The sequence below is a fragment of the Triticum aestivum genome, chromosome 6A, assembly GCF_018294505.1.
Source record: "Triticum aestivum cultivar Chinese Spring chromosome 6A, IWGSC CS RefSeq v2.1, whole genome shotgun sequence".
In the NCBI taxonomy this organism is placed as follows: Eukaryota; Viridiplantae; Streptophyta; class Magnoliopsida; order Poales; family Poaceae; genus Triticum; species Triticum aestivum.
The window spans coordinates 106,124,328-106,147,705 of NC_057809.1; the positions used below are offsets into that span (position 1 = coordinate 106,124,328).

General features: G+C 50.3%; 2 protein-coding genes across 2 annotated transcripts; both read left to right on the top strand.

Moving 5' to 3' along the window:
- The first annotated feature begins 7,074 nt into the window (after positions 1 to 7,074).
- Positions 7,075 to 8,841, top strand: LOC123129513 (protein MEI2-like 7). Its single transcript, XM_044549650.1, has 4 exons — positions 7,075 to 7,758; positions 7,882 to 7,983; positions 8,107 to 8,254; positions 8,365 to 8,841. The coding sequence occupies exons 1-4, from the start codon at positions 7,166 to 7,168 to the stop codon at positions 8,608 to 8,610; spliced, it is 1,089 nt and encodes a 362-aa protein (XP_044405585.1). The 5' UTR covers positions 7,075 to 7,165; the 3' UTR covers positions 8,611 to 8,841.
- A 2,160-nt stretch (positions 8,842 to 11,001) lies between these two features.
- Positions 11,002 to 21,387, top strand: LOC123129515 (trihelix transcription factor GTL1-like). The gene is made up of 4 exons (XM_044549651.1): positions 11,002 to 11,049; positions 11,129 to 11,142; positions 11,429 to 11,482; positions 19,796 to 21,387. The coding sequence occupies exons 1-4, from the start codon at positions 11,002 to 11,004 to the stop codon at positions 21,261 to 21,263; spliced, it is 1,584 nt and encodes a 527-aa protein (XP_044405586.1). The 3' UTR covers positions 21,264 to 21,387.
- Positions 21,388 to 23,378: the final 1,991 nt, after the last annotated feature.

Sequence of the window (23,378 nt, forward strand, 5' to 3'; positions counted from 1 at the left end):
TACCGCTATCGTTTTGGGGTTATGCTTTAGAGACGGCTGCATTCACGTTAAATAGGGCACCATCTAAATCCGTTGAGACGACACCGTATGAACTATGGTTTAGCAAGAAACCTAAGCTGTCGTTTCTTAAATTTTGAGGTTGCAATGCTTAAGTGAAAAAGTTTCAAACTGATAAGCTCAAACCCAAATCGGGGAAGTGCATCTTCATAGGATACCCAAAAGAAAATGTTGGGTACACCTTCTATCACAGATCTGAAGGCAAGATATTCATTGTTGAGAATGGATCCTTTCTAGAGAAGGAGTTTCTCTCGAAAGAAGTGAGTGGGAGGAAAGTAGAACTTGATGAGGTAACTGTACCTGCTCCCTTATTGGAAAGTAGTTCATCACAGAAATCTGTTCCTGTGACTACTACACCAATTAGTGAGGAAGCTAATGATGATGATCATGTAACTTCAGATCAAGTTACTACCGAACCTCGTAGGTAAACCAGAGTGAGATCCGCACCAGAGTGGTACGGTAATCCTGTTCTGGAGGTCATGTTACTTGACCATGACGAACCTACGAACTATGAGGAAGCGATGATGAGCCTAGATTCCGCAAAATGGCTTGAGGCCATGATATCTGAGATGGGATCCATGTATGAGAACAAAGTATGGACTTTGGTTGACTTGCCCATTGATCGGCAAGCAATTGAGAATAAATGGATCTTCAAGAAGAAGACTGACGTTGACGGTAATGTTACTATCTACAAAGCTCGACTTGTTGCAAAAGGTTTTCGACAAGTTCAAGGAGTTGACTACGATGAGACCTTCTCACCTGTAGCGATGCTTAAGTCCGTCCGAAACATGTTAGCAATTGTCGCATTTTATGATTATGAAATTTGGCAAATGGATGTCAAAACTGCATTCCTTAATGGATATCTTAAAGAAGAGTTGTATATGATGCAACGAGAAGGTTTGGCTGATCCAAAAGGTGCTAACAAAGTATGCAAGCTCTAGCGATCCATTTATGGACTGGTGCAAGCCTCTCGGAGTTGGAATATACGCTTTGATAGTGTGATCAAAGCATTTGGTTTTATACAGACTTTTGGAGAAGCCTGTAGTTACAAGAAAGTGAGTGGGAGCTCTGTAGCATTTCTGATATTGTATGTGGATGACATATTGCTGATCGGAAATGATACTGAATTTCTGAATAGCATAAAAGGATACTTGAATAAGAATTTTTCAATGAAAAACCTCAGTGAAGTTGCTTATATATTGGGCATCAAGATCTATAGAGATAGATCAAGACGCTTAATTGGACTTTCACAAAGCACATACCTTGATAAAGTTTTGAAGGAGTTCAAAATGGATCAAGCAAAAAAAGGGTTCTTGCCTGTGTTACAAGGTGTGAGGTTGAGTCAGACTCAATGCCCGACCACTGCAAAAGATAGAGAGATAATGTAAGTCATTCCCTATGCTTCAGCCATAGGTTCTATCATGCATGCAATGCTGTGTACCAGACCTGATGTGTGCCTTGCTATTAGTTTAGCAGGGAGGTACCAAAGTAATCCAGGAGTGGATCACTGGACAGCGGTCAAGAACATCCTGAAATACCTGAAAAGGACTAAGGATATGTTTCTCGTTTATGGAGGTGACAAAGAGCTCGTCGTAAACGGTTACATCGATGCAAGCTTTGACATTGATCCGGATGACTCTAAGTCACAAACCGGATACGTATTTTTATTGAATGGTGGAGCTGTCAGTTGGTGCAGTTCCAAGAAGAGTGTCGTGGCGGGATCTACGTGTGAAGCGGAGTACATAGCTGCTTCGGAAGCAGCACATGAAGGAGTCTGGATGAAGGAGTTCATATCCGATCTAGGTGTCATACCTAGTGCATCGGGTCCAATGAAAATCTTTTGTGACAATACTGGTGCAATTGCCTTGGCAAAGGAATCCAGATTTCACAAGAGAACCAAGCACATCAAGAGACGCTTCAATTCCATCCGCGATCAAGTCAAGGAGGAAGACATAGAGATTTGCAAGATACATACAGATCTGAATGTTGCAGACCCGTTGACTAAGCCTCTCTCACGAGCAAAACATGATCCGCACCAAGACTCCATGGGTGTTAGAGTCATTACTGTGTAATCTAGATTATTGACTCTAGTGAGAGTGGAAGACTGAAGGAAATATGCCCTAGAGGCAATAATAAAGTTTTTATTTATATTTCCTTATATCATGATAAATGTTTATTATTCATGCTAGAATTGTATTAACCGGAAACTTAGTACATGTGTGAATACATAGACAAACAGAGTGTCACTAGTATGCCTCTACTTGACTAGCTCATTAATCAAAGATGGTTAAGTTTCCTAGCCATGGACAAAGAGTTGTCATTTGATGAACAGGATCACATCATTAGAGAATGATGTTATTGACTTGACCCATCCGTTAGCTTAGCATGATGATCGTTTAGTTTGTTGCTATTGCTTTCTCCATAACTTATCCATGTTCCTATGACTATGAGATTATGCAACTCCCAAATATCGGAGGAACACTTCTTGTGCTATCAAACGTCACAACGTGACTGGGTGACTATAAAGATGCTCTACAGGTGTCTCCAATGGTGTTTGTTGAGTTGGCATAGATCGAGATTAGGATTTGTCACTCCGTGTATCGGAGAGGTATCTCTGGGCCCTCTCGATAATGCACATCACTATAAGCCTTGCAAGCAATGTGACTAATGAATTAGTTACGGGATGTTGCATTACGGAACGAGTAAAGAGACTTGCCGGTAACGAGATTGAACTAGGTATTGAGATACCGACGATCGAATCTCGGGCAAGTAACATACCGATGACAAAGGGAACAACGTATGTTGTTATGCGGTTTGACCAATAAAGATCTTGTAGAATATGTAGGAACCAATATGAGCATCCAGGTTCCGCTATTGGTTATTGACCGGAGACGAGTCTCGGTCATGTCTACATAGTTCTCGAACCCGTAGGGTCCGCACGCTTGACGTTCGGTGGCGATCGGTATTATGAGTTTATGTGTTTTGATGTACCGAAGGTAGTTCGGAGTCCCGTATATGATCACAGACATGACGAGGAGTCTCGAAATGGTCGAGACATCAAGATCGATATATTGGAAGGCTATGTTTGGACATCGGAATGGTTTCGGGTGAGTTTGGGCATTTACCGGAGTACCGGGGGGTTACCGGAACCCCCCAGGAAGTGTATGGGCCTTATTGGGCCTTAGTGGGAGAGAGGAGGATGCGGCCAAGGTGGAGGGCGCACTCCCCCAAGCCCAATCTGTATTGGGTGGGGGACGCCCCCCTTCCTTCCCTCTCTCCCCCCTTCCTTTCTCTCCTACTCCAACAAGGGAAGGGGGAATCCTATTCCCATCGGGAGTAGAACTCCCTCCTTGAGGCGCGCCATAGAGGGCCGGCCCTCCCCCCTCCACTCCTTTATATACGGGGGAGGGGGCACCCCATAGACACACAAGTTGATTGTTTAGTTGTGTGCGTTGCCCCCTCCATGGATTTCCACCTCAGTCATATCATTGTAGTGCTTAGGAAAAGCCCTGCGTTGGTAACTTCATCATCACCGTCATCACGCCGTGTACTGACAAAGCTCTCCCTCAACACTCAGCTGGATCTGGAGTTCATGGGACGTCACTGAGCTGAACGTGTGCAGATCGCGGAGGTGCCGTACTTTCGGTGCTAGGATCGGTCGGATCGTGAAGACGTACGACTACATCAACTGCTTTGTCATAACGCTTCCGCTTACGGTCTATGAGGGTAAATGGACAACACTCTCCCCTCTCGTTGCTATGCATCATCTAGATGGATCTTGAGTGTGCGTAGGAATTTTTTTGAAATTACTGCGTTCCCCAATAGTTGCTCCCAAATATCACACAAAGGCCATGTGCAAAGTGTGGAGGTGAATCTCGATGTAAAAGAATGGTTGAGATATTCACTATTTTACCAAATGACAAAAAATAGGGCTTAGGGTTTAATAAAATAATCATTTTAATCTGTGATGTTGTGCAACATGGTGCTTATAAAGTAAACATGATGCACAATTAATATCTAAGAAAAATGTTGGTCCTAAATGAACATGTTTTTGCTAAGAATTATTTTGGTCACTTCTTACAAACCAAATACATCTCAATGGAATTTCCCCCTGAATCCTCATTCTTCAAGTTTCTTTCACGAAATTCTTCCAAACCAAATGAGCCCTAAGTCAATTAGTGTATCCCGATGTTCACTTCCTTGGAGTAGGAGGCTTGCCCAGCTGGGCTGACTGGCGGCGGACTGCTATCTCATGTGCATGGGTGCATATTAAATATGCAGCGCCCAACTGTGATGGGCCGCAAAGGCACAATGTTGTTTCGTGCTTTTCCATAATATTATAGAAAAATCAGAAAAGCAGGGTTTGAGATTGTTTGAAGGTGCAACTATAATTTGATTGGGCTGAAATTTTAAATGTAGCTTCTCTATTCTATAATATAATGAAGCCACACAAAAAAATCATGGGGTATCTGGAGTAGGAATAATATTTGTTTGGTAATAAAAGCCAAGAAAGGGTAATAATGGGGTCTGAACTAGGTGTAGGTGTTATGTCTGTGCTAAATTTGTGAAGTTGCTCCCAAATATCACGCAAAGGCCATGTGCAAAGTGAGGAGGTGAACCTTTGTTTTTTTTGAAGCAACCATATATTTTATTAGACAATCTGTTTACAGAGATTACACATATGGTCACCATACGAGACACAAATGCTTGTCAAGCAACTCTGCACAAAGAATTCCACAAGAGGTAAAACTATTATTCCACCCTTGTACAAACTCGTGCCTCGCCGAAACATAGTCCACGAACGTCCTCCACCGCTACCATGAAAAACGCCGGAAAAAGATGAGAACAACCGCTATACCCATATCTTGGAGAGCACCACCGCATACAAAGATGCTTTTTGAGTCGATGAAGCGGGTCGCCGCAAGCGACGAGACCGAGTCTTTGTGGCATGTAGGTCGAGGATCTTCCCCATGGTGACCAGATCTCGACGCCGTCAACTTTATATGATGTATTCGAAGAAGAGGAACGTCGCCGCCTGCCGTCATCCACGGACCCAACTGCAAGACAGTAAACACAACTACAGCAGCCGATATGACCGCCGCCCGCGAGAGCGCCGTCGACCGACCACCAGACACGAATTGATGTAAAAGAATGGTTTAGATATTCACTATTTTACCAAATGACAAAAAATAGGGCTTAGTGTTTAATAAAATAATCAAGTTAATCTTTGATGCAGTGCAATATGTTGCTTATGAAATTAACATGATGCACATGCAATATCTAAGGAAAATGTTGGTCCTAAATGAACATTTTATGCTAAGAATTATTTTGGTCACTTCTTACAAACCGAATACATCTCAATGGAATCCCCCCCCCCTTTGAATCCTTACTCTTCTAGTTTTTTTTCACGGAATTCTTCCAAACCAAATGAACCCTGAGAGCAACTCCAATGGGGCTACCCATTTCGTCTGCAGCCTTCCGTTTGAGTCGGCGCGGACAAAAAAGCTGGACCAACGCGCCGATCCAAACGGACGCGCGTCCGCTTTCGTCCGCCTGCCGACCCATTCCCGGCCCATTTTTGAGCCTGATTTGCGTCGGCGCGGACACAAGACGGACCAGCGCGCGCTCGCCCTCTTTCCTCATCGGGCCCGCTGGTCGGTGGCACATTGGATTCACACTCTCACCCGCCTGCTACGTCGCCGACACCGCCGACCATTTTTTCAGATAAAAATGGATACATAGATAATTCTAGCGTACACGGATAAAAAGAAAAGATCACTACTCGTCGATTTCTGACTCCGACTCGGTAATGTCCTCCTCCGACGTCCGAATGTAGGCGTCAGCATCCGCCTCGTCTTCAAAGTCCCAACACGCCGTTTCTCGTAGCTTCAGTTTCAATTGAGCTGCCTACTTCCGCGAACGCTTGTCCTCCCGATAGGCGGCTCGCTCCCTCCTCCTCACGTCCCTCTCCAACCTCATTTGCTTGTAGAACTGGCGCTCGCGGACTCCGCGAAAATCTGAAGCGCCCAGGTGGCGGATCGACATGGTGGCGCAGAGGCGGCGAGAGTGGGCGGCGAGCAGAGGCGGCGAGAGTGGGCGGCGGACAGAGTGTGGAGGGAGCGCCTTCTTTATAACGAGCGCCGGCCGCTCCCCCCCCCCCCCCCCCCGCGCGCGAACCTTTCCCGCGCGCTGGTGCGCCAAAACCAGGGCGACGCATGATCTACAACGCGCAGTCATGAAATGGGTCGGGCTGTTGGGCGCACTGCCGGCCCAAAACTAAAAGAGGGCGGACGGCGGGCGGGCAGCCGACCCAAACGGACAAAATGCAGACAAAAACGCCGTCCGTTTGGGTTGGCCCGTTGGAGTAGCTCTAAGTCAATTGATTTCTTTTGCGGGCTACATACAGGCTAAACTAAAAAAAATCCCTCTGATCTTATAAGATGTCTTGAATATTTCAATGTGGACTACATACAAACTGAGATGAGTAAACAAACACGTCGAAACGTATCTACATACACCGACTTACAAAAAGTTATAATATCTTAGACTCTGTTCACAAATGTAAGTTATTTTGACAGTTCAATATTAAGAATAAAGGTGGTACGTTTTAGTATTTTAGTATTGTTTGTTTACTCATTTCAGTTAGTATATACAAGCTCATATTAAAATAATACTCCTTTCGTAAACTAATATAAAAGTATTTAGATCGATAATTTAGTAATCTAAATGCTTTTATATTAGTTTACAGGGGAGTGTCTAGTTAAAACATAGTACTATGAACGGAGCGAGTAACATTCTGATCGTGATAACACGGACAGAAGAATGTGACGGGGAGACGCTGCAGGTGCTCCGCCAAACGGAGCGGTCAAACGGAATGATTAACCTGCACAGGAGCTGCACCGCACCTGTCAGAAAGTGGGTCCCCGCTTTCGGTGAGACACACTGGCTGCATACCAAATGACCTTGTTGGATGTCCCCGGCGAATTCCCACCAACGCTCCTATAAAGAAACCCGATCGTGTTCCCGGCCAGGGAGCGCTTCCCCGCCGGCGAACGCGTGTCTTCCAACCTCGCCGTCTCCTTCTCCTCCCACCAGGCCTCCCAAAGCCATGGCAGCGACGGGGCTCAACGCGTACGCGCGGCCATACAGCCGCCGCTCCGCCCGCGCCCACCACGCCCCGCCAAAGCCCCACCCTTTCATGACGCCGGAGCACCACGGCGCCGCCGGCTACCGGCCGCCTTGCCCCCTCGCCGCCAACCACTCCCGCGCCGCCTTCCCCGAGCGCCACTACCCCGGCCCCCTCCCGCCGCGGCCTTTCTTCCGCGAGCACGTCGCCGGGCCGCGTCCTCACCACGGCCGTCCGCGCGGGCCCATGCTCGACCCCGAGAAGCTGTACGCGCGGGCGGTGCACAGCTTCAACCACAAGCACAAGGCGCGAGCGGCCGCGGCCGGGAAGGGCAAGGGAGGAGGACCCGCGACTCGCGCTCTCCTGCCGGCGGCACCGCCGTGCGGGCCGCGGGGGCAGCGGGGCAGGGGCAGGAGCGAGGTGTACGTGCCGGCCGCGCGCGGCGGAGGGCGGGAGAGGTCGCCGTCGCCGGCGCTGACGAGGCGGAGGGCGTGGCCGGTGCCCCCGCCGGCCTGGGCCTGGCACGGCCGCAGCCGCACCACCGTCATGATCCGCAACATCCCCAACAAGCTCACGTACGTAAGCGGCCAGCTAGCCTGCCTACGCCACGCTATCTTCTCCATCTCGTCGTGTTCAGTTGGCGCCTGCGTTTTTAGCTGATGGATCTTTCGCGTTTTGGTGTGCGCCGTCGCATGCAGCCGCCCCTCGATGATGAAGCTGCTGGACGACCACTGCGCCCGCGTGAACAGGCGGCGCGGCCCCGCCGCGTACGATTTCCTCTACCTGCCCATGGACTTCAGGTGATCCATCTCGTGCTCGCTCTTCTCTCACGGTTTGACAGGGTGATTTCTTGCCTGCAATTTTTCTTGCTTGGCGATCACGGTCTTCATCCTTGTGTTGCAACGTGCAAATTAATTCAGCAGGCAGCGGTGCAGCAACAAGGGGTACGCCTTCGTCAACTTCACGACGGCCGAGGCGGCGCGCGGGCTGCACTACGCCCTGCACGGCCGCGGCTGGCACCGCTCGCTCGGCAGCGCCAAGATCATCAACATCGCCGCCGCCTACATGCAGGTAACGTATGGAGCACACTGGTAGTAGATGAGACCAGTGTACCTCCGTCCCGTCGATGCATGCATGCATGCGATCTGTTCTCTGACGCCGTGCGCCGTTGGTGTTTGCAGGGCCGGCACAGGCTGGTGAGGCACTTCAGCCGCTCCACCTTCGCGTGCCACACCGACGAGTACCTCCCGGCCGTCTTCTCGCCGCCGCGCGACGGCACCGCCGACCCGCCCCCGGCCGAGCCCAGGCACCTCGGCCGACGTGTTCCCCCGCGCGTCCCCGCCGTCCAGCCGGCGCAGCAGCTGGTGTGGGTGCGTCGAGGCGAGGCTATCGCTAGCCAGCTAGCCACTCCAAGCATGGTCACCTGAAGTCAAATGATGCAAGTTTCTGCTACGCGCGTTCTGTTGGTCCGCTCGCTCGTTCCCGGTGGCGTGGCACGGTCAAGTCCGGAGACCGGAGTCCGGCCATGCCTTCCCTGCTTTCTTTCCCCTTTGGTGCAACGGCGCGTAGGGGAAGGCTGCCGGAGTTTGGACATCAGCGTAGCAGCTTTATCAAGCTGTAGACTGCAGTAGCCCTGTACCGTCTTCTTTGATCGTGTCGTCTCGTGTAATCCGGGAGCCCCACCCCATCAGTCCATGTAACGTGTCGTCTCGTGTTCTTCCTTTCCGTCAAAAGAATGCCTTTTTTGATCAAAGCCAGAAGGCCTGTACTGTATGTACTGCCAGCGCCAGCATAGATGGCATGTGCATGCATGCATGCAGCTCCGTGTACGTGTACCGGCCGGTAGATAGAATCGCAGCGGTTCTGTGTGTGTTGATTCGGTGCTGGTCCTTTTACGTACAGTTTAAAGGGGACATGCAAAAGCGTTGCTGTTGCACCGTCTAGGGGCAAATTTGACAATTTTGACCTTGGGACGAAATCAATTCACGAAATGAACTGCCCGTGAAACTATTTCACAGCACTGACCGTTTTGTGTAGCGCCCGCCATGCAGGCGCCACACCCTACGGTGCAACGCGGCGTTGCACGCCTGTCCACCGTGGCAGCCCTTGGGCCCGCACCCAGTAGTGCAGCGCCTCCGAGCTAGGCGCCACACATGTAATGTGCAGCGCCTAGCGCGGAGGCGCTGCACTGTGACTTAGATGCCAGGCGCCCCCTCCCCCCCCCACCCCACCCCACCCATTCGTTCCAGGAGTTACAGAACAGGCGTGCCGGCGGCTTCCTCCTCTCCCCCTCTCAATCCCCTCTCCCAAATCCTTCAGATCCGACGATTTGGTCCGTGCATTTCTTCACCAATCCATCCTAGAAGGTACTCTCCTCCGATCCCCTTCTTTCTATCCATAGAAAATATGATATTTTGAAGATTTGGGGAATCCTTGTTTGATTAGATTAGATTTGTATCTTGCATGTATTAGAACTTCGCATGTATTACATCCATTGTTTGTTTGATTTGTGGAACCCTAGTTTAGTTTATGGAAGAGTTATTTGTACGAAGTAGGCATAGTTTATCGAAAAGTTATTTGTATGAAGTAGGCCTACTTATTTGTGAAATCCTAGTTTATTAGTTTTGTTTGATTTGATATGGTTGGATACATAGATTGGTACGGTTGCATCTAGTAGGCGTATTTTAGTTTATTTGTATTCAAAAGATAATCGTGTTGACAAGAAAGCTTTCTTTCAAAATTGTTAGGATGGTTTGGCTTCTCGATGATCACTGGGACAAACAACACCGGTCGTACGCTATGGCGGTGGAGCAGCGGGTAATAATGAAAGTGGCCTGTTTTATGAATTTCGTATTTATTTCAAACACAAATGCCCCATATGTAATGTTATGAATTGTTTGTTTGTAGGCGCTTGCACCTTTGAAGCTTCGTTCTCACGGGGTCATCCTTGGGTGGATGCGCTATGATGAGCGATACACACCGTATGTAAGGGAGACAGGACTTCTCCCTTTCATTCATATGATTAGACGGTCGACGCCACCCAACAATGCTCCAGCACTCACCGCGCTTATTGATCATTGGCGGCCGGATACACATAGTTTCCATCTATGGACCGGGGAGATGACAGTGACGCTCCAGGATATTGCTATGATCACCGGTCTTCCTATCGATGGGGATCCTCTATGTATGAGCACCGATTCCGATGGGTGGCGCGCGCAGATGCATGCCCTTATCGATATGGTTCCTCCGGAGCCTCCGGAACCAGCAGCAGAAGACAAGAAGAAGGAAAGAGTCGCAGCCGGTGCTACTTTCATGTGGATTACTGAGCACTTTGGTACTTGCCCACCGGAAGCTGATGAGGACATGGTCAAGACATATGCTCGTGTCTACATGTGGTATGTGATATCCAGGACTATGTTTGCTGATGGCACAGGCAAGAATGCTCCATGGATGTGGCTGAAGGCGTTGACCGTCTTCGATAGCAATTGGAGGTGGGGTTCAGCGACACTGGCTTACTTGTATAGACAGGTATGAAGTTGTTTCCTTTTCACTTCATTGCTACATTATGAATGCGATCTTGCTCTTAATTGAACCATGTTATCTTTTATGTGCAGTTGGACGAAGCCTGTTGTAGGTCATCTGGAGGTATTGGTGGTTGTTTGCTCGCACTTTCCATATGGAGCTGGGAGTGTTTGCCGGTTGGACGTCCGAAAAAGGTGAAGTACGATGATTGGGACGACAAAGGCGACCTACTACGGCTACCCACTTGGGCTTACAAGTGGGATGTGTTAAATGAGTCGACAGATGATCCCTCGGTCATGTACAAGTTGTACCAGAGCGAGCTTGACGCGATCACGCCTGAGCAGGTGAATTGACATTGCATAAGTGATTATGATGCTTCTATTGCAAGTCGATATCAATTTTGCATTCTATCCCATTTTGCAGGTGATATGGGGGCCGTATGGAACATGAGATAGTTTTGGTAACCCTTTAGAGTTCAGGCTGAATCCAATGTGCACTAGGGATAGGGATCTCTGGCGTATCTGGTGCCCACTCATATGCAACTGGGCGGTTGAGCTCCACCTCCCACATCGAGTGCGCCGTCAGTTTGGTTTGTTCCAGGCACATCCACCGGAGTGGGAGGACATGAAGAAGTTGCTACACGCGTAAGATATAATTAACCTTGAGTACTTAGCAGCTTCTCAGCGGTTTCGATGCTACTAATATTATGTTTCTAACTTGCAGGTTGGATAGGAAAAGGCAGCGGAAGATTAAGGATTGGGACAAGCATCACAGAAAGTATGTCGTACAGTTTGCGCTTAGTGTGGAGCAAGCTAGGGCTGGAAAAGGAGTCCAGCTTCGTGAGCACTGCCCTGTAGCGTTCAACAATTATCTCACATGGTTTCTTGCAAGTACCCGTGTGGAGGTATGCAAGCCGGCGTATGCTGAGGAGATTTTGGAAGAACCCACTGTTTTTGATGAGGTAGTCCAACACCAGCACAACGCATTAGTCAGGAAAGGCAACTCAGTAATCCCTTCAGCTCCAATGATGAACTTTGTGGTATTTTCCCTCTTTGCTTTTCATTCACACTATTCACATCTTCGCTTGCCTAACACATTAATACCATTTCTGTTCATAGCGTGCCCAGATCAAGAAAGCAGCTGATGAGACAGAGACTATTCTTGAAACAACCCCGGCTGGCAAAAGCGATGGAGAAGATGCACTTCGAGCATTCATCAAGGTTCACATCTCCTTCAAACTAGCACTTAACATGTGTTGCTACGTTCGATGTCTCATTCACTTGTACATGTTGCAGCGCCAGGGCCAAAAATTAAGGCGGCTATCAAACCTTTTTGGTTGTCGTGACCCCGAGTATGTATCACCAGAACGGTCTAGGTCGGCGACACCATCAGATCCCACTTCAGGCCAGAGCCATGGTGATCATTTGGAGGATGAGGATGTGGGTGTGGTCACCCAAGAGGTATGGCATGAGTATATATATCCAATTGTTGATGCATTGCTAACTATATCCTCACACACGGTCTTTCCATATCTTTTGTTGATGCATAGGTTGCTGATGATATGACCTTAGGGACGTACCAGGTTAGGTCTGCATACAGGCTAAAGCCTAGGACGGGAATCAACAAGTAAACACCTGAAGACTTCACCCAAAGAGGCAAAAGGACGGTCGGCACCTCGCGGATGGCGGCTTTGGATGACTATTTGGATGACGATGTCGATGACGTGGAGGAACCGGAGCGGGAGCGTGAGCGTGTTCCTCTTCCTAGGAAGGTGAAGAAGTTAGCCAGCAAGAGGGGGGGAGCAGCCAAAAAGCGCTCAAGGAACTAGCTCTATTTGTAACTAGCTCTTCTTAGGAACCAGCCATCGTCCTTTATTTGTAATGTCGGTGAACTTGGAGTTGTTATGTCGGTGAACTTGGAGTTGTTATGTCGGTGAACTTGGAGTTGTGGTAGCTCTATGTTGAACTTGATCCTCTTTGTATGTCTTAGTTATGTTGAACTTGGAGTTGACGTCTTAGCAATGTTGAACTTGATCCTCTATGTTGTACTTGTTGTCTTAATAATGTTCAATTGTGACTGAAATGTGAACTTAAAGTTTCTGACTTCTTATTCTAGGAAATGTTGCAATGTACCTGAAAATGACCAAGTTTACAAGCTACAGCCGCTGCAGCGCCTAGCTTGGAGGCGTCATACTGTACAGTGCAACACCTAGCTCTTGGGCGTTGCACTATATAGTGTGACGCCTCCACGCTAGGCGCTGCAGCGGCTGTAGCTTGCAAACAAAGTGTTTGCTCTCTGCTTAGCTCAGCCCAAGGGTGCAACGCCTCAGAGCTGGGCATCACACTGTGTACTGCAGCGCCTAGCCCTGAGGCATTGCACGCCTGGGCTAAGCTAAGCAGAGAGCAAGTACTTTGTTTGCAAGCTACAGCCGCTTCAGTGCCTAGCTTGGAGGCGCCACACTGTACAGTGCAACGCCCGGGAGCTAGGTGTTGCACTGTACAGTGTGACGCCTCGAAGCTAGGCGCTGCAGCGGCTGTAGGTTGCAAACACTTTGTTTGCTCTATGTTTAGCTCAGCCCAAGGGTGCAACGCCTTAGCACTAGGCGCTGCACTATACAGTGTGACGTCTAGCCCTGAGGCGTTGCACGCCTGGGCTGAGCTAATTAAGCAGAGAGAAAGTACTTTGTTTGCAAGCTACAGCCGCTGCAGTGCCTAGCTTGGAGGCGCCACACTGACAGTGCAACACCCGGAAGCTAGGCGTTGGACTGTACAGTATGGCGCCTCCAAGCTAGGCGCTGCAACGGCTGTAGGTTGCAAACACTTTGTTTGCTCTCTGTTTAGCTCAGCCCAAGGGTGCAATGCCTCAACGCTAGGCGCTGCACTATACAGTGTGACGCCTAGCATTGAGACGTTGCACTTCTGGGCTGAGCTAAGCAGAGAGCAAACAAAGTGTTGGCAACCTACAGCCGCTGCAGCGCCTAGCTTCGAGGCGCCACACTGTACAGTGCAACGCCTTAGAGCTAGGCGTTGCACTTGTACTTAGCAAATTTTTTGGCACATGCACAAATATTTCGATGAGGAGAGATAGTAGTTCACGACACATAGCAAGCAAAGAACTGTGAAGACAACATATGCACAAAGTACTTCACGACACATACTAGTTCATAATACATATTACTTCACGACACATAGTAGATCACAACCAAATCGAGAAGGACGGATAGTAGTTCATGACACATAGTAGTTCACAACCAAATCGAGGAGGAGAGATAGTAGTTCATGACACATAGTAGTTCACAACCAAATCGAAGATCATAGTTTAGAGGAGAACATGATTATCGTCCACAAGCAAGTTGAAGATGACATAGCTCTATTGCGTAGAGCAAGGCCCCTTTCCCTTCTTCTTCTTCCTCTCTTCTTCCTCTTCCTCCTCCCCTTTCCTTATGAGGTGGACCTCCTTAACCACCCTCTCCATGAATATCTTATCCTCCCTCTCTTTTTTTTCGGCTGTAATTGCCCAAAGCTTCATGGTTCCTTCTTCAAAATCCTTTTGACACTTCTTCCATGCCTCCTCACATTTCCTCACCAATGCTTGCTCCCTAGCGCGCATCGCATTTGACGCTCTCTCTTTTGCCTTCCTCTTCTCCTCAAGCTCCTCTTTCTTCTTCTTCTTTAGCTTGGCTGCATCCTCCTCTCTAAGCTTCTTCGCAGCCTTCTCCCACCATCCCGCCATCTCATCTTCGCCATCCTCCTTCATTGTTGATTTGTTGGGTTGGGAAGCCCCCATACTTACAATGAGTGAAACATAATGGTTAGTAAAGACAATAAAAACAAATGGAAGCACATGTAAAAGAAGAACATATGAAAAAGAAGAACGTATGAAAAACAAGAACATTTGAAACATTATAGTTAGTGAGCAACATACGGAAATGGTCCATCGAGGTATCCAAACATTCCTCTATAACGACCTTGTCCTTGTCCATCACCACGGCCAAGTCCATCACCAAGGCCAAGACCATCACCACGGCCAAGTCCATCACCAAGGCCAAGACCATCACCACGGCCAAGACCATCACCATGGCCAACACCACCACCATGAGCTCTACCACCACCACGGCCTAGACTACCACCACCACGGCCTCTTGTAAGTCCTAGTTGCCGGCCTCTTTGTTGCCTAGATCCTCTTTGACTAACACTTGGTTGGCTTGGCACTTGTTGGCTACCACTTGGTTGGCTTGGCACTTGTTGGCTCCCACTTGGTTGGCTCCCACTTGGTTGGCTTGGCACTTGTTGGCTATCACTAGGTTGGCTCCCACTTGGTTGCCTTGGCACTTGTTGGCTACCACGTTGTTGCCTTCGCACTTGTTGGCTACCTCTTGGTTGGCTTGGCCATGGCTAACAACAACCTAGGGTTTGTGGCGACCATGGCTAACAACAACCTAGGGATTCGGTTGTATGCTTCCTCCCAAGTACCATACAACATCTTAAATGCGGCTTGCTTCGCCTTCCATGCCTTGTCGTACTTCACCTTGTAATGAAAGATGGCTTTCACAAGGTCAATGACATGCTGGACGCTCATTGTTGGAAGTGTGGATATTGAGTTGGAGAGCCTGTAAGCGATGAACTCGGACGTGAGTTGTCTGTGGTCTTGGGACACAATCTTGCCATCCACCCTTTTGCCTCGGCACATGTGAGTTGGCACACAACTCACTACGTGCCAAGCGGGACCTCCTTTCCATGGTCTTGCACGCACAATCCATGGACATATTTCATCTTCACATGCACATGCAACCGTGTAGCGCACATTGACGTCCGAGTGCACCACCTTGTGTGGACGATAATGCGTAACCGAGTAGTTGTCGAGCCACATCTTCAATTCCAACAAGGTTTCGAACTTAGACCCTTTAGCAATCCGGTTCTTGTCATCTCCCAAATCACAGTGAGAGCTTGGCCTAACCCCAAAAGATATAAATTTGCCACCATCCACAACGGCTTCATCCGCGAGACTAACATCCTTGAACAATGGTGTCTTGTGATCCCGACCGAATACCTTCTCGAAAGTTTCGGCCTCCTTCACCGTGAACCCCTCCTCATCAACTTATTCATCGGGACCTTCGTCATCCGAATCCGATGCATATGCACGGGAAAAAGGGATGGAATGGTCCATTGTCTCTTGCAAATGATATTTGTCAAGATCACCCACATTGTTGTCATGGAGATCAACTTCATTGTCATCGTCCGCATACTCATCATTGTCCTCTTGCAAAGCTTCATCTTCGTTGTTTGTAAACGGGCTCAATGTTGGCCTCACTTCTTGGGTCAAAAGAGGTTCAACAATTTCATCTCGCTTCAAGGGTGGGGGGCTACTAGCAACCAAAGGGGAGGGTTTTCGGTTCAAGTCCAAATGCAAATTTGAATCAACCTTCTTCGTTGCAAATAACTCAAGAGCCTTGTCAAGTGAATCGGCCACCGTTTCCTTGTATGCAACCCAACGTTGCTCCGAGTTGATACGCACTGTCTTCCAACGGATGTGCATTCCAAAACCTACATTATGCCTTCCCTCCAACTCAATGATATCACTAGGGTCCATCCAATTCAAATCTTTCCTTACTTGTTGCAAGAGCTCCGCATAGCTAGGACTACTATCAAACACCATATCAAGCTCATCCGGATCCGGTTCAATATTGCCTTTCAAGAAGGCGTTTTTGTCCCCATGATGAACAAACACACATGTTCTTCCCATCCCTATAAGCATTCAAACAACACAACGTAACATTGCTTCCATGAGTACTAATTTAAGGATTAACACGGAATACAAACCCTAATATATATATATATATCAAACAACAACCCTAACCCTAACCATAACCCTAACCCTAACCATAACCATAACCCTAACAATAACCCTAACCCTAACCATAACTCTAACCCTAACCATAACCCTAGCATCAACATAAGAACACCCATAAGAATAACCCTAACATACTAACAAAGCCTAATCATAGGAAATTGGCAAACAAAGATCTCACATCTCCATGCAAATCTCTAGATCCAAACAAAACTAGGGTTTCCCCAAACTAGCATTACTTGGATCAAAACAAGGGGATCGGGAGAAGATTACCTTGAGGGAGGGTATGACTTCGAAATCCATGGACAAATTTGCAAGATTTGAGAAAGGATTTGAGAGGGGGAGAGAGTGGGAGAGGGGGCAAAGCTCGGGTTGGGGTGTGTGGGGTGGGGGAGTGGGGGAGGGGGGCCAAGCCGTTGGATAAGTCACAGTGCAGCGCCTCCGAGCTAGGCGCCACACATTACATGTGTGGCGCCTAGCTCGGAGGCGCTGCACTACTGGGTGCGGGTCCAAGGGCTGCCACGGTGGACAGGCGTGCAACGCCCCAGAGCTGGGCGTTGCACCGTAGGATGTGGCGCCTGCGTGGCGGGCGCTACACAAAAGGGTCAACGCTGTAAAATAGTTTCATGGACAGTTTATTCCGTGAATTGATTTCGTCCCAAGGTCAAAATTGTCAAATTTGCCCCGTGTAGGTGGTCTCGTCCGTTGCCGGAGAAAGAAACAAGTGTTGTCGTCTTGTCTTGCTGAGGTGGGCGTACCAGGCGGCGTTCTGGCTTCGCAGGACCGGTGTGCCACTACTTTTTCGTGCTGCAGGTGCTGCGTGGAGAAGGGCAGACGAGCCTCGGGTGCTTCTGCGATTTGCATTGTCGGTTGGAGTACTGTGCACATATGCTGGTATGCTCCATGGAGGACGACGCCATGGCATGCATGCATCTGCGTGATCTTGTGGCAGGTTTTGGAGGAAGGGGGCAAGCAAGAGCGTGCGTACGTGGGGCAGTTGCCGCTTTTGTGCAAAACAAAGCCTGTCCAAAGCGTGGGGTGTGCGGCAGAGGGCGGCCGATCCTGGTGCAAGGCTGCCAACGATCGACATCTCCATCTCCTGTACAGTCTACGGTGGATGAGAAGGGGAGACGACGGGGTTGGTGCTTCTCTTCTGTTATGTGTACTCCCGCTTTGGACGAGGCGGTGACGAAACGGCATGGAGCCCTCGCCAGCGATGCTACACTTACGCTCAACTCGTACGGGATTGTTGTTAAGGGAACATGTGTCAATATTTGGTTGGAAGTTGAAATGAGGAGGACCCCACAGTAAAAATCAGAGGGCATAAAGATTGGTGGGGAGAGAATCCGTAGTAGGAAACCGTGCAATGCTACCCGTAAGTGTAGCATTTTTGAGCCCTCGCTGCTCCTCCATTTCTAAATACAAGCATTTCTAGGGATTTCAATACGAACTATATATGAATGTATATAAATATATTAAAGTGTGCATTCACTTATTTTACTTCATATGCAATTCGTATTGGAATCTCTAAAAAGGCTTATATTTAGGATCGGAGGGGGTAACAATTTTATACAAATCTGCTCGAACACGTACGCGTGGAGTGCCACGCCAACACGTGAAGGCTAACCACATCTATATCTATCCAGAGAACTCCCTGAGTTACAGAAAAATAATAATCAACTATTGGTCCTCATCGCGCGGGCTGAATAGCAATTTACAAAAAAAGAACCATGAAATTTCACATATACGTGTCAAGGCCTGCAACCCTCCAGCCCCCTTCCTCCGAAATAAACCCTATCTCTTCATCTCCTCTTCAACGAATCCAAGGCGACACCGTCTTGGAGGTCGACGCTTCCATGGAGCCGTGACTTCGGGATCCAGTGGAGTTCCCTCGTGACTATGCTATGTACCGTATCCATGGCCTTCTATCGCAATTGGGAACCTGTTTACGATGGGTTTGGGTTAGGCTTACGAGGCATCGATGACCAGTTCTTGTTCTTCATATCTTGGACCGGAAAGTAAGTTTTTTTTGTGCGGATTGGTGTGAGTTGTTATGAGAAACTGATAGTAGACCTTAGTTTTTGGGGATTGAGGGTAGATTTGGAGATGATTTGAGGGGATTTGGGCTGGGGTTACTCTAGCAAGGTCGAGCCGCATGACCTTGCGCCGCTCCTCCTGCAACCACCTCTCAAAATTGGCGATGCTATGGTCGGCCGCGTCGGGTTTGTTGGTGTACACTACACGACGGCAGAGGCGGAGGACAAAAAAAAATTTAACGTGTGGCAACCATCCGCATGTCCCGTCATCCGCCTCATCCTGGCCAGCCGCCACGTACTTTCTAGGATTGCTGCTGTGTGCGAGTGTAGTTTTTGTTTTGAGAATCGCCCTCTCGGCAATTTATTTAAGTGTTAGGCGGATTTGTATCCGATTGTACAAGATCAATCAGATAAGCAGGGATTACATCAAGAGACAAAGAGCTAACACCAATATTAAGCACGTCCTAAGTGCACGCATGAACAGCTCTATTCGATCCTCTCTTGACCCATTGAAGCTTGAATCCTTGAAATTCTTGGAGATATATTTTCATCTCCCTACAAGCCTTGCTTCATGCGTGCGTAGTTGGTTGGTGGCTTGGTGCATCAATGGATCAACGCTATGGCTGGTCCATGCATCGTGTACTGGCTTCGTGGGGGTCTGTGATCGGTTTGTTTGTGGGCTACGTCTGCGTGGCCCAGTTATCAGCGAACGGCCTCTCGCTCTCGTAGCGTCCTTTCGCAGCGTTGCATGGTAGCCAGGATATCGAGCGATAGCAGTAGATGCATAGGTATAAAAATTTCATTCCATCTAATCAAAGTATGGCGGCCGCCATGCCTTGCCCATTGGGGTCCTCCGCCAGTGCACGACGGTATATCTTAGGCGACACTTTTGTGGGCAAAAGGTTCACTAATCGCATGTAGTCCATATTAAAATATCTAAAACATTTTATTTAAATGTAAGACGTTTTAGGGCCAAAGGTATTATCTGTGAACAACGGAGGGAGCAGTACTTTTCGTTGCTCGTTGAGAGATCAGGATCAAATTCAAATTCAAAAATGGAAGACTCGTAGGGTTGATACTTTTGCAGGGGCATCCTGTTACTCTCTCTCTCTCTCTCTCTACCTCTGCCTTCCTCCCCACGCACGCATCTTTTTTCACCACCCCCTCCCGTGCATCCGTCCCCTATTCACCTCCCTCCCGTCCCCAGCCAGCGCCGTCGCCTCCTCTCCGGACCTGGTGCCGCCGAGAAGCCGCCCACCACCGAGGCCAGCAGCTTCCCCGCCGACGACATGCTCGGCGACTCCGGCGGCAACGGCGGCGGCGGGCCGTGGCCTGTCCGCAACCAGTGGCCGCGGGAGGAGACGCTGGCGCTCATCAGGATCCGGTCGGAGATGGCCGCCGCCTTCCGCGACGCCGCCGTCAGGGGCAAGGTTCCCCTCTGGATCTGGGAAGAGGTCTCCGGCAAGCTCGCGGAGCTCGGCTACGAGAGGAGGAGCGCCAAGAAGTGCAGGGAGAAGCTCGGGGGCATGCACAGGTCCTACAAGCGCGCCGAGCAGAGCCGGGCCGGCAGGCAGGACGGCAGGACCTACCGCTTCTCCGAGGCGCTCGACGCGCTGCACGCCGCCACCGCCCGCGCGTGGCTGCAGAAGCACCAGGAGCAGCTGCTGATGGTCCTCGGCGGCCGCGGCCCCCCGCAGCCGCACGCCGCCTTCTCGGCGCCGCGGCCGATGAGCGCAATGCCGCCGCCGCCGCCGCCGCCACCGAGGTTCCCGATCATGCCGGCTCCTGTTTCCTGGGCGGCGCCTGCGGCGGCGGTGGAGCTCCCCCAGCCACCTCCCGTCTGTCTGCAAGGCCTGAGCGTCCCGTCCATGTCCGAGTCTGGGTCCGACGACGACGACGGGCCCGAGGACGGCGAGATGGCGGCGGCGACCGGCGACGGCCCGGGCGGCCTCGGCAAGCGCAAGCGCGGCGGCGTCAGGAAGAAGATGATGGCTTTCGTGGAGGGGCTGATGAAGCAGGTCGTCGAGAGGCAAGAGGAGATGCAGCAGCGGTTCCTGGCGGCCATGGAGAAGAGGGAGGCGGAGCGCGCGGCGCGGGAGGAGGCCTGGCGCCGGCAGGAGGTGGCCCGGCTCAAGCGCGAGCAGGAGCAGCGCGCGCACGAGCGCGCCGCGGCGGCCGCGCGTCACGCCTCCGTCATCGCCTTCATCCAGCGCGTCGGCGGGCAGGCCGCGCAGGTCCCGCCCGTCGTCTTCCCTACGCCGATGCCGACGCCGACGCCGACGCCGATGCAGTTCCAGACGTCGCTGCCGTCTCAGGCCACACCGGAGCCCATCGCAGCCGCGCCGCTCCAACGCCACCCACCGCCGCAACCTCGACAGAAGCTGCCGCCGCGACGAGCCACACCACCGCCGCCGCAGCAGCAGCAGGCCATCCCAGCTGCGCCGCTCCAATGGCAGCCACCGCCGCCGCGAGCCACGCCGCCGCAGCCCATCCCAGCCGCGCCGCTCCAATGGCAGCCGCCGCCGCAACCACCACAGGCACAGCACAAGGAAATGACGCGGGAAGAGGCGCACTGCCCCCGACTTCAGCCGGCTCATCATCACTCGCCCTGGTTACCGCCGCCATGGAGCAGTGCTTCTCCCAAGTTTGCAGATCACAGCTTGCAGCAGTCGTAGAAAACAGTGGTTCTTTTTGAGAGCATGCAACAGCGAGCGAGCGGTGAAGCACGGAAGGCGCGCTGCAACCGGTCAAATTTCTGCTACCACCAATTTTCATGTTCAGGATTAAAATCAAAACAAACTTATGTTTTTGTTGTGAGCGCGAGAAGACGATGTTTTATGTCCAAGGGTTAAAACGAAAAAAAAACTTATGTCATTTTTAAGACGGTTGCACAAACAAACAAGCGCGGTTAATGGCAACGGGAGTTCCATGAGTCCAGCATTTTTCTGTATGCAAATTCCATGGTAGCACTGCCAGCTCTACTCCACGGAGGTGACGTCTCGTCTTGTGTTCTTCCTCCCCATGCATCAAGACACTCTGCACCGGCAGTACCAGCTAGCATGGCGTAGCATATGCATGCATGCATGCAGCTAGCGTGCACCGGCCTGTAGCTAGAACCCTGCCGTGCATGTGTTTGATTTGGTTTTAGTCCTTTTGCAGTACTCTCTTTATTAAAGGGCGCAGGCAAAAGTGTTTCTTTCTGCACAGTTGAACGGAACTGGACTCGTCCGGTGCCGGAGAAAGAAGCATTGCCGTCTTGTTCTGTTGTTCTGTTGAGGTGTTGTGGCAGTGCAGGACCGATGTAAGTACTACCTGCTTTACATGCTCGAAACTGCTGTGTGGGGGAAGGGAGGAAGCGCCTCTCGGGTGCTTCTGCAATTTGCGTTGTCGCTACGAATAGTACACAGATGATAGCTCCGGAACCTCCGTGCATGTTCCCTCAAAAAAAAAAAAAAGGAACCTCCGTGCATGCAGCCGTCTGTTTTTTGTTTGTGGTAGGCTGGTAGCCATAGAACGAAATCCAAGGTGGCAACCAAAAGCGTATGTGGAGCAGTTGCCTCTTTGTGTGTAAGACAAAGACCGGGCCCTCTCTGCCCGTGGTTGCACCAGATCCAGATGGTCGGCAAATATGCAGCTGCCGCGGCGACATCTCCATCTCCGGTGCAGGAGGAGCTCGCATGCATGCATGGCACCGCATGTCTGTCACGGCCTTGCAGCGATTTCGTACGTGCCAACGTCTAGCTCCTTCCTGCCCGTTGCACGTTTATTTTGCATGCCTATTTTCCTGACGGAAATTGTTTCCTGCATGTCACGAATGTACTACTCCCTCCGTTCTGAATTACTTGTCGCAGATATCGGTGCATCTAGATGTATTTTAGTTCTTGTACATTCATTTCCGAGACAAGTAATTCCGAAGAGAAGGAGCACGTAGCAATTTGATGGAGTGCCCTGGTGCATGATGCTACTGCTAGTACTACATCACTGCCACTAGCTAGTGTTATTTATGCAATGGTATTGGGAGAAGCAGTAAAAACTGCAGCACGCTTGTTTGCAACCCAAGCACATGAGACGAGCCTTGGAGAGAGGAAAGCAGGTTGGCGAGCTCTCGCCCTGCTACAGTCTTTCAGACTTTGGTGATACGGTGGATCAGGGAGGGCTACACGGATTGGTTCTTGTGTGTGCTTTGGACGAGCCGGCCGGTGACAGGAGAGATGACATGGGGCGCTCGCGCGCTCACCTGCCCCGGCCTGTCTGCTCTGCTCTGCTCGCTGCCCCTGCACCGCAGCCTGCTAGCCTCTGCAGCACTACTTGGCTAGGAGTAATAATAATCGATTTAGCTACAGCTCAACAAATGCAACCATCGTTCCAGTTCCGCTCACAACGCCGTACGTGCAGCGTGTCATGGACTCATGGTGCATCATCTCGTTTGGACGAAGGAAAAAAAAAGATCTGCCCCTCATCCGTTGAATTCCTGTCGTACTGGCAATCCTGTCCAAGGCCCTGGGCACATGCATACTTGAACCTTGAAACGTTTCTTGGTGCAGCTGCAATCAAACGTTCATGTGAGAGCAACTCCAACGGGAATACCCATTTCATCCGCCTACGTTCGTTTGGGTCAGCGTCGACAAAAACGCCGGCCCAATGCGCCGACCCATTTCTAATATCCGTCCGGCTCGCGTCCACGCGGACCCATTTCAAACCCAAAATTGCGCCTGACATGCGTCGGTGCGGACACGCCGTGCGCCCCCTTGATGTCCGCCGCAGTCCCACTTGTCGCCCGGCCAACCACC

What these genes read in the sequence shown, in the direction of transcription:
- LOC123129515 (XM_044549651.1), top strand. Translation starts at nt 11,002, where the DNA reads ATGTACAAGTTGTACCAGAGCGAGCTTGACGCGATCACGCCTGAGCAG. An exon ending in TGGGACAAGCATCACAGAAA is followed by an intron (nt 11,483 to 19,795) that starts GTATGTCGTACA and finishes TCCCGTCCCCAG; the next exon opens with CCAGCGCCGTCGCCTCCTCT.
- LOC123129513 (XM_044549650.1), top strand. Translation starts at nt 7,166, where the DNA reads ATGGCAGCGACGGGGCTCAACGCGTACGCGCGGCCATACAGCCGCCGC. An exon ending in AACATCCCCAACAAGCTCAC is followed by an intron (nt 7,759 to 7,881) that starts GTACGTAAGCGG and finishes CGTCGCATGCAG; the next exon opens with CCGCCCCTCGATGATGAAGC. An exon ending in TACCTGCCCATGGACTTCAG is followed by an intron (nt 7,984 to 8,106) that starts GTGATCCATCTC and finishes TTAATTCAGCAG; the next exon opens with GCAGCGGTGCAGCAACAAGG.